We start from the raw sequence: 12,075 nt of genomic DNA on the forward strand, positions 1-12,075 counted from the left end.
CATATAACGTATAACGATATATAATATTACGTAATAATGTATAACGTTATACAGTATTAGCATATAAAGTATAACATTATATACTATTACGTAATAACGTATAGCGTTGTATATTCTTACGTTATAACGCATAACGATATATAGTATTACCATATAACGTATAACGTGTTACGTTATAACGTATAATGTTACATAGTATTACCATATAACGTATAACGATATATACTATTACGTAATAACGTATAACGTTATATAGTATTACCATATAACGTATAACGATATATAGTGTTACGTTATAACGTACAACGTTATATATTTTTTCGTTATAACGAATAGCGTTATATAGTATTACCAAATAACGTATAACGATATATACTATTACGTAATAACGTATAACGTTATACAGTATTAACATATAAAGTATAACGCTACATGCTATTACGTAATAACGTATAACGTTGTATATTCTTACGTTATAACGTATAACGTTGTATAGTGTTACGCTATAACGTATAACGTTGTATAGTGTTACGCTATAACGTATAACGTTATATGGTATTACTATATAACGTATAATTATCATACAATGAACGTGTATTTTTCTAGACAAAAATTCCGGTTTCATATTTACATACCTTTTACTATTACGTAAGAACGTATAACGTTGTATATTATTACGTTATAACGTATAACGTTGTATAGTATTACCATATAAAGTATGACATTAGATACTGTTACGAAATAACCTATAACGTTGTATATTGTTACGTTATAACGTATAATGTTATATAGTATTACCATGTAACGTATAACATCATATACTATTACGTAATAACGTAAAACGTTATATGGTGTTACCGTGTAACGTATTGCGTTGTATACTACTACGTTATAACGTTATAACGTATAACGTTGTATATTGTTACGTTATAACGTATAACGATATATAGTAGTACCATATAACGTATATCGTTACATAGTGATACGTTATAACGTATAATTACCATACAATAAACGTGTATTCTTCTTTACAAAAATTCCGGTTTCATACTTACATACCTTTTACTATTACGTAAGAACGTATAACGAAATATAGCATTACGTAATAACGTATAACGTTGTATATTATTGCGTTATAACGTATTACGGTATATAGTATTACCATATAACGTATAACGATATATACTATTACGTAATAACGTATAACGTTGTATATTATTGCGTTATAACGTATAACGATATATAGTATTACCATATAACGTATATCGTTATTTAGTATTACCATATAACGTATAACGTTGTATATTGTTACGTTATAACGTATAACGATATGTAGTAGTACCATATAACGTATATCGTTATATAGTGATACGTTATAACGTATAATTACCATACAATAAACGTGTATTCTTCTTTACAAAAATTCCGGTTTCATACTTACATACCTTTTACTATTACGTAAGAACGTATAACGACGTATATTGTTACGTTATAACGTATAACGATATATAGCATTACCATATTACGTATAACGATATATACTATTACGTAATAACGTATAACGTTATATAGTATTATCATATATCGTATAACGTTGTATATTCTTGCGTTATAACGTATAACGTTATATAGTATTACCATATATCGTATAACGATATATACTACTACGTAATAACGTCTAACGTTATATAGTAATATCATATATCGTTTAACGTTGTATATTGTTACGTTATAACGTATAACGTTATATAGTATTACCATATAACGTATTACGATATATAATACTACGTAATAACGTATAACGTTATATAGTAATATCATATGTCGTATAACGTTGTATATTGTTACGTTATAACGTATAACGTTATATGGTATTACCATATAACGTATAGCGTTGCATATTCTTACGTTATAACGTATAACGATATACAGTTTTACCATATAACGTATAACATTATACAGTATTACCATGTAACGTATAACGTTATATACTATTACGTAATAACGTGTAGCGTTGTATATTCTTACGTTATAACGTATATCGTTATACAGTGTTACGTTATAACGTATAACGTTATATAGTATTACCATGTAACGTATAACGTTATATACTATTACGTAATAACGTGTAGCGTTGTATATTCTTGCGTTATAACGTATAACGTTATATTGTCACGTCCCGCGTTCCGCACGTGACGCCACGAACCAATATCTTATGAATAATTAAACACGACCAATAATAATAAATTAACTAATAACTAACCAATCAAAATAAAAAGAATTATACGACAGACAATCAAAATGAAATAAATGAATCAATAAGAAGAAACACTACAACCAATCAGCAATGACATATAAAATAAAAATAAAATGAAATATTTAAATGAACCAATAAATAAGACAAGCCGCGATTCAAATGTATGAGATTTCTCTGCGAAAACACATGTATATACACACACGTGTATGCATATCTGTGTGTGTGACCTACTTCGTGAATCTGAATAATTGGTAACCTAATAAAATAAATAAAAGAAATAAAATATACTACACTACGTCAGCATTCTAATAAAAGTGAAAATTGTATAGAAGATTGCTCTGCGACACACACATATATAGATATACACATGCGTACGCGTATCTTTGGGAAAAATTCATAATATGTATATGTATGTATACGTTATTAAACCATTAAAACGCAAAGAAATAAATATATAGAATTACATTTCTACGAACCTAGAGAATTATATACGAAATCCACATTATGGAATATTCAACCAATTAACGATCCGAGAAACAATGAGAATAACAATACACGCACATATACATATGCATATATATATTTTACATAATGGAAAATTACATTGTGAAATGTATATATATATATATATATACACACATATTATTATATCGAACAACTACTCATCTAATATACAAAACCACCCTGTGAAAATTACATTACTGAACATTCAACTAAACCAACTGAAGACTTAATATAATAATATATAATAATATAATAATATATATACATAGATATGTGAAATAGCGTTGTATATAACCAGAAACAATACAAATGTCACACGACTTCTTCAACAACTTCGACTCTTCGTTCCTGCCGACAACACCTCACACGATGACTGCGTCTTCTAGGGCCACTTACGGATTCTTTACAATTCTTCTTCTTCTTGCACTGAAATATCATATGCAGTGAATAAAACACGAAAGAAGCAGGATGAACTAAATAAAAGAAATCATAACAAGATACACACCGAGACACTCCGCATGGGAACCTCTTTACAAAGATACCTCCGTATCTATCATTAAACGCATAATAATCAAGATGCACAAACCTCATTTGGAAGTCGACACCACTCACAGCGTGCCAATGCAAGGGAGGAAAACGAATGAAATTGTATTTCGTGAAGACGTTTCACCACTTTCCATAGATCAGAAACTGGAGTTACACAACTAATAACCTAATAACAAGAAAGTAATATAAAATATACACGATTTAATATATAGCAAATATGGACATATAAATCTACAAGGAGCAAAATATATCTCATATTGTCAAATAAAACCAAATTGTCAAAAGATCATCAGGACACGACGTCAACGAAGGTGCCACTGTGCCTACTTGGGTGGAAAACCGCCCCTTCAGCATCATCCTTCGCACATATTCACACACGCACGTCGATCACGTCATCTCGTACCATTCACATATCTTCCTCCTCTTGCGCTAAAACAAATTCACAAGTTTAAGGAAACAAACAACATGCGAAACGAGATAGAATACTAAGAATACATACTCACACAGTTCGCACAGGCGCGGACGCTTTTGTGTCCATGACTCAACATAACCTGTAATCACAAAAAGAAGATAAAAACCCCAATAAACTAAAATACCGAAATAGCGATCGCATACTAAAAATCACTGATCGAGATTCATATAACCAAAATTCATAGCACGCCATTATGAATACAAGATAACCTCAAAATATAAAACTATACAACTTTATAATTAAATCAAACCCTCACGATCACACTACAACGACTTCAAAATGATATATTAAAACTTACCATTATGTAAAAATACTTTATTGGAAGAAACAAGAAATAACGCGTGCTACACATACAAAAGCCACGGCGGAACTGCGAGATGACCACCGCTATGAAGGGTTACAAGAGCATCGCAGATGCAACTTCGGCAAAGACACGTTGCTACACGCGTATGGAAAGTCCTTGCAATTTTGACAAAACGGATTGCACGTGCCTTGATCGTTCCCATTGGCATCAGCAGGAAAGGATTCGGAAGGATTGCAGACGCAATCTCGGCGAAAGACAAACCACTGCAATATCCACATTCAATCACGTATTTTGAATGTTTCCATCAGCATCGAAAAGGTATACGAGAAATCAAGACACGGCGTGGGATGAAGCAAACAAGACATCAGCAATCATCAAAATCCACGTTCTCTCATGGAAACTCTAAAAACCTGCAGCATTGCGATTCCCACCGGAACGAACTGCCACGTGACTGCCATCCCATTGGGGATGTCATTATAAAAAGCGTAGCGACACATTTCAAATCAGATTAATTGTTAGCGTTCGGGAGAATTTAGCGAAAATAAGGAGATTAATTGTTAGCGTTCGGGAGAATTTAGCGAAAATAAGGAGAGTAATTGTTAGTGGTTCAGTAGAATAAAGAAGAGTAATTGTGAAAAGAGAGTAACTGTCATTAGTTGGTTCAGTTAGATTAGAGTAAGAGTAATTGTTAGCGTTAGGGAGTATTTAGCGAAAATAGAGTAAGAGTAATTGTTAGCTGTTCGGGAGATTTTGGCGAAATTACAGAAGAGTAATCGTTATCAGTTAGAATAAAGAAATTGTTAGCGGTTCAGTTGAATAAGAGAATAATCGGAATAATTGATATTAGTTGAATCGGTCCGTTTCGGTAGAATAAGCAGATAATTGGTATTAGTCGTTCAATCGAATTTGAGTGAGTCTGATATCAGTTCGTTCAGTTGATTTAATTAGAATTTAAGTTAGGATTAGAGAATAATTGTTCGTTCCAGTTCGAGTTTAAGAGTTGCGAGATATAAATGTTATTAGTCAGTTCGAATTATAAAATAATTGTTTTTAGTCAGTTAGAATTAAAACAATAGTTGGCTCAAGTTTTGCGTTAGAATTTCGAATTGTTAAACACGTCCGGACACACTGTTGTTTACACTGTTCAAATTAAATAAAGATTAAAACAAAAAAAATTATAGAAGTGTAAATCTTTGTAAAACCGGAATCACCCCAGCGGCCTGCCCGTTCATCAGCGGAGGCCAACGTCAGGTGAGTCAACTTTAATTATTATTAATAATTAATAATTAATAATTAATTATTACAATACACATAATTATTATTAATAATTAATAATTAATATATTAATTTATTAATATATTATATAATTATATATATTATATAATATATTATATTAATATATTATATATTAATAATTAATAATTAAAATAATAAATAATATCAATAATTAGTAAAATTCGTCATTAAATCCGCCAGGAATAATTATTTATAATATAATTGTTTATTCCAAACAATCCTCTCCCGTGCTAGTATTCCTGGGCATAGCAGGTTAGCCGAAACGTGGAGATTGTTGACCAGTGGCCTAAACTCCAATCAACGCTACTTAATCTAACAAGAAATATCTAATTGAAGCAGTCCTTAGACTGTTTCCGGTGGCAGCGACTACTACATTGATTAAAATTTGAAAATTTGGATAGCCAAACGTAACAATATGGTGTTACCGTGTAACGTGTAGCGTTGTATATTGTTACGTTATAACGTATAACATTATATGGTGTTACCATATAACGTATAATTATCATACAATAAACGTGTATTTTTTTATACAAAAATTCCGGTTTCATATTTACATACCTTTTACTATTACTTAATAACGTATAACGTTGTATATGGTTACGTTATAACGTATAACGTTATATAGTATTACCATATATCGTATGACGTTGTATACTATTACGTAACAACGTGTAGCGTTGTATGTTCTTACGTTATAACGTTCAACGTTATGTAGTACTACCATATAACGTATAACGTTATATACTATTACGTTATAACGTATAACGATATATAGTATTACCATATAACGTATAACGATATATACTGTTACGCAATAACGTATAACGTTATATAGTAGTATCATATATCGTATAACGTTGCATATTGCTACTTTACAACGTATAACGTTATATAGTATTACCATATAACGCATAAGATTATATACTATTACGTAATAACGTATAGAGTTGTACATCCTTACGTTATAACGTATAAGGATATATAGTATTACGTAATAACGTATAACGTTAAATAGTATTATCATATATCGTATAACGTTGTATATTGTTACGTTATAACGTATAACGATATATAGTAGTACCATATAACGTATATCGTTATATAGTGATATGTTATAACGTATAACGTTATATGGTGTTACCGTGTAACGTATAGCGTTGTATATTGTTACATTATAACGTATAACGTTATATAGTATTACCATGTAACGTATAACATTATATACTATTACGTAATAACGTATAACGTTGTGTATTGTTACGTTATAACGTATAACGTTATATAGTGTTACGTTATAACGTATAATTATCATAAAATAAACGTGTATTATTCTATACAAAAATTCCGGTTTCATATTTACATACATTTTACTATTACGTAATAACGTATAACGTTGTATATTGTTACGTTATAACGTATAACGTTATATAGTGTTACCGCATGGCGTATAACGTTATATACTATTACGTAATAACCTATAACGTTGTATATTGTTACGTTATAACGTATAACGTTATATAGTGTTACCATATATCGTATAACGTTATATACTTTTACGTAATAACCTATAACGTTGTATATTGTTACGTTATAACGTATAACGTTATATATTATTACCATGTAACGTATAACGCTATATACTATTACGTATACTATATGTATACTATTACTTTTACGTTATAACGTATAACGTTATATAGTATTACCATGTATCGTATAACGTTATATAGTGTTACGTTGTAACGTATAACGTTGTATACTGTTACGTTATAACGCATAACGTTATATAGTAGTACCATGTAACGTATGTCGTTATACAGTGTTACGTTATAACGTATAACGTTATATGGTGTTACCATATAACGTATAATTATCATACAATAAACGTGCATTTTTCTATACAAAATTTCCGGTCTCATATTTACATACCTTTTACTATTAGGTAATAACTTATAACGTTATATAGTAATATCATATGTCGTATAACGTTGTATATTGTTACCATATAACGTATAACGTTATATAATATTACGTAAAAACGTGTAACGTTATATAGTATTATCATATAACGTATAATGTTATATCCTATTGCGATATAACGTACAACGTTGTATGTTGTTACGTTATAACGTTTGGCGATATATAGTATTACCATATATCGTATTACGGTATATACTATTACGTAATAACGTATAATGTCATGCAGTGTTACCATATAACGTATAACGTTATATAGTATTACCATGTAACGTATAACTATATATACCATTACGTAATAACGTATAACGTTATCTAGCATTATCCTATATCGTATAACGATATATACTATTACGTAATAACGTATAAAGATGTATATTGTTACGTTATAACGTTTAACGATATATAGTATTACCATATAACGTACAGCGGTATATAGTATTTCGTAATAACATATAACGTTATATATGTCGGATGTACGTCAGGATTGGGGGTGGTGGTGTTCGGTGAATCTTCGTTGAAATTAGCCATAGGTGCGGTGTAACAATAGTTGAGTTTATTGACAAAAATTAGGGATATTACAGCGTCGATAGATAGTCGCAAGGTTTCGATATTCGCGGCACTAGGACAATGGTCTCGGCTCCGGCAACGTTTCCGCGGTCAACGGATGCTGAACTTTACCCTTCGTTTGCGTCTAAGTTACACTGTATATTAGAGCAAGGAGCAATTATTACATATACGAAAGACAGGTCGATTACTGATGAGATCGCACTGGAGAGTGACTCTCCGTCGCGGTGACGCTGTCGAAGAAAACTATGATGGGTGTGCCTATGGGCACGAGATCATCGGATTCGCGGAGAAAAGTCTTCGTTCGAAGGGTGAGGGAAATTGTCGTTGCTGTTAATTGGTCAATTTCCATGTTGGTGGTTAGAGAAAGATATTAGCTGTCCTTGGGGAACGTTGCTAGCGGGAAGCGTCGTTCGTGGAAGGATAGATTTCTCTTATCTTCCCGTAGTTGGGGCACAGGCCATTTGTCTATTTGAGAGACTTTGTGTAATTGAAATTTAATATTCGTAGCGGGTCCTCGCCCAGCTAAACATATACTGCGAAGATGCGTTGGCATCTGGCAATCGTCTTACCCGAAGGACAAAGTCTGCGTGTGGCGAGCCACGGGACAGAAATCGTTGAAATGTTTACCGTCGTGCCCCGTCCCAAGTATTTCTTTTAAGGAAAGCTATAGAGTTACTTCATGGCTTTGTTAGATAAAACGTTCATCCCTTGACCGCGACTACGTTCGGCGACCGGTTGTCGCCTCGAGCCCGAGCTCACTATCATAAATTTCGAATAAGTACAGTCGGATCGAATTACAACAGTTTCTTAGTGCGGCTATGATGAAATCTGGATTACAGCACTAAGGGGGTATCGCTTCAAAGGAGAGGCTCCGGTGTTCTTTCATCTCCGACACGGCCATTCTGATTATCACACGTCCTCGGGTGGATCTAAAATATTGGGTTTTCCTAACATTAAACTTGATATAACTGGTATTTTGTTCCTTTATAGTTTAGCTAAATTATATTGTACTGGTCTCTTTATGGCTTAACTAACTGTCCAAATAGGTCAAGGGCCCAGGTTAACAACAAAAATTTCGATCGGACGTTCAATGATAAAGTAGGGAGGAAAAAAAGACACAAAAGTCAGTATCATTACGGTTAGTATTCAAAGCGCCAGTTGCATTTTGTGAGTTACCGGTCAGACCGTAATGACATGACAGATCATTTTCGATTTCATACACGGATGAGTCTCAGTTTGTTGGATCATATTACCGCACTGGGCGTGTGTGGAGACACTGAATGCGAGTACAGTGTATGGTGACACTGAACACGAGTGCATTGATGTAATAGGCGTGTATGGAGACACTGAATGCGAGTACAGTGTATGGAGACACTGAACACGAGTGCATTGATGTAATAGGCGTGTATGGTGAGGTTGCCAGTGTCACGTCGGAGACGCAAGAAATCACGAAACCGATAGATCGCCGGTGATCTTGTGACAACGACCATACCCAAATAAAATAAATAAATAAAAAAATCCTACAATGTTAATATTTATAATCTAATATTAAGATTATTATATTATATCGTATTAATTGTTATATTACAATAGGAAAATTAGAAATCAATCTGGGAATCTACGTGGAAGTTACAAGCGAAGCTCCAAAATAACAACTACGTTAAATATTTTTTGGCAGGAAAATCATTGGGTAGAAACTAGTTTTTATTTAAACGAAAGCCAGTTTTCAATTTCTCCAAAAGCGATACAATTCAAGAATTTTAATCGTTAATAATTCTGATTATGAATAATCATTACGAACGATTCGATTTGTTCCTCGGTCGCTCGATAATAATTTTAGATCATGGGAATTTAATTTGAAACGGTAATCAATGGAAGTGACCTGAATTTTTGTTCGGTTATCGAACAGTGACCATTATCAAGGAAAACCGAATTTTGCTTTGGTTACCGATAACCATTATCGATGGCGAGATTGATTTTCGATTATCGCCAAGCAATATCGATGAAAAAAATATTTTCTAGTCACATTCGACTATCGTCGATATTTATTGACATTGCTGATAATCGGTTTTCACTGGCAACGTAAAGAAGCCTAATTATAAAACTGATATGTTTTATTAAGCAAAGAAAAAGATACGAAAATGTACGAAACAAAGCATAAGATAAAAGATATTACGGTGCAACTGTTAATAAAAATATTCTACTGCGATATCTTTCATCCTATTCGTTTCCTATATTTTCATATGTTTTGTTTGCTCGATAAAACACACAAGTTTTATGAATAACTGCGAACACACGTACTTTTGGCTTGTTAACTAGGTGATTGAGGGTTTTGTCATTAGATGATATTGACAAAATTCGCAATCACCTAGTTTCCAACCCAATAATTATCAGTGACGTTAATAACGATTGATAATATAGCCAGTGATAATTGACAATGTAGAGCAAATTTTTGCCATCGATAATGGTCATCGATAACCAAAATGAAATTTTCTCGCCACGGATAACAGTTACTCGTAACAGAAAAAAAAAAAAAAAATATTAAAAAATCCGGTTATTTATGTTGGTTACTGGTAACCAAAATGAAATTTCTCTCGTCGATAACGATTACCGGCAATCAAAAAAACTTTAATCCGTTTTAACGGTTATTCGCGATCAAAAATTTTTTAATTAAAAACATCAACCTTCATATCGCAACTTTACAAACTTCTCTTGTAACAGTTATGATGTCTTGTAATTGTAACATTTATGGCAAATATACATTTAGCGAAAAATTAGTATATAGCATGAATAGAAGTAGTCTTAAACATTACAACTGGTGATAAAGATCGTTTCGCTAAATATCGTGGCTTAACACAGCGAATAATTGACTGCTCAAATATTTTCATCGTCTTTGCGCGACGAATATTTTATGTAACTTCTGGATACGGTTTTGCAGAGAAATTAGAAATTTTAGAAATTTCACAATCACGTATAATCGTGGCTCGTCGTGCTGTTAATGAAGTTTCTAAATATTTCGTGTAATATAGAAAAAGTGAAAAGTTTCTAAGAGTCTTCGAGTATCTTCGTGCGTCTCTGTGTGCGTATAATCGAGCGTCTTTAGATCGCGAACGTAGATCGAGGAAGAAATTGCGCGTCTTTGACCGGTTAGGCGGAGCAAAATTGTACGTTAAGAGATTAAAGACTGACACTTGCCAGGGTTACGAGTCATCTAGAAAAATAAGCTCCCGTAGAATATCACCTGAACGCCAATTTTGTCTCCGACTACGAGCACACGTAGTCCTATTACGCTGTTCTCTAGGGGGAGACGAGTGGAGAGCGAAAGAGAAGGCAGAGAAGAGCTCTCCGAGGAGCATCATATTAGTTTGAGAATTTTCTCATAAAAACAGGCTGAAATTTAAAGTTGATTTGAAAGTAGAGATCGGTTTTAGAAAGGCTACCGGTTCGATTGGATCTCAGGCTGAAAGTTTCATCTACAATTATATCTCAAATATTTGTGCAATTTTATATCTTCTTGCGTGTATTGCGTATGCTAAAAATCCGCAATTTTAATTATCACGTTTCGCACGAGACCAGCATTCGCGCAAATACTTACGAGCGAGAATTTATTCAAACAGTATAAATCTAATCTACAGTAATCTACAGTTAAAACTACCTAGAATTTATTTTATAATAATATGGCGTTAATTACCGTCGTTTCGGCACTTGCAATTTTTCGAGAAAAATCGCCTCATAGCGTTGCACAAACGATAAACAATTAACATTGTCGTTATCGAACTCAATTTGTTACGAACTGTCGTCGCATTCGTGCAATTTATATTTAGCATAAACCGTACGCTTAATACAACCTTACGGTTATTAGCAAATTCCTTGTTAGCATATTCCTTATTAACAATTATTTCTAGAAACGAGATAACATTTGCTTGCCGAACTTATCAGAATATTTGTCTTTCGTTCGTTTGCGTTTATTAGCTGAGCGTAATTCTCGCAATGGTAACGCTACTCCGGGTTCTCCAGTTGCTGTGTATGATATCGTATAAAAGATAAATGCTTCGGTGAAGAGTAAATTTCGAAAGAAACTACTCGTTAATTTGCCAAGGATTCGTATTCTTCTAATTACACTTGCTAGCTAAGTGTAACTACCACAAT

At 32.6% G+C, this 12,075-nt stretch overlaps 2 protein-coding genes across 7 annotated transcripts in view; both read right to left on the minus strand.

The window, feature by feature from the left end:
• The window catches only part of LOC126914806 (A disintegrin and metalloproteinase with thrombospondin motifs 3-like), a 207,860-nt gene that overhangs the window by 97,023 nt on the left and 98,762 nt on the right, over positions 1 to 12,075 (minus strand). The gene's annotated exons all lie outside the window — the stretch shown is intronic.
• LOC126914752 (uncharacterized) overlaps positions 3,032 to 12,075 on the minus strand; it is a 119,571-nt gene continuing 110,527 nt past the window's right edge. Inside the window, exons 1-5 of one of the 6 annotated variants that reach the window (XR_007709793.1) lie at positions 4,078 to 4,616; positions 3,807 to 3,858; positions 3,635 to 3,736; positions 3,348 to 3,473; positions 3,032 to 3,187 (exon numbers count right to left, since the gene is read on the minus strand). Coding sequence is in view for 2 of the 6 variants with exons in the window: in XM_050719152.1 (XP_050575109.1) it covers positions 3,700 to 3,736; positions 3,807 to 3,858 (89 nt within the window). In the remaining 4 variants the exon portion in view is untranslated. Of the gene's footprint in view, positions 3,188 to 3,347; positions 3,474 to 3,493; positions 3,737 to 3,806; positions 3,859 to 4,077; positions 4,617 to 12,075 lie in introns of those variants that run through there. The other 5 variants (XR_007709792.1, XR_007709790.1, XR_007709791.1 and 2 more) reach the window with 5 other exon arrangements.

This window comes from Bombus affinis, chromosome 3, assembly GCF_024516045.1.
Source record: "Bombus affinis isolate iyBomAffi1 chromosome 3, iyBomAffi1.2, whole genome shotgun sequence".
NCBI classification, from domain to species: Eukaryota; Metazoa; Arthropoda; class Insecta; order Hymenoptera; family Apidae; genus Bombus; species Bombus affinis.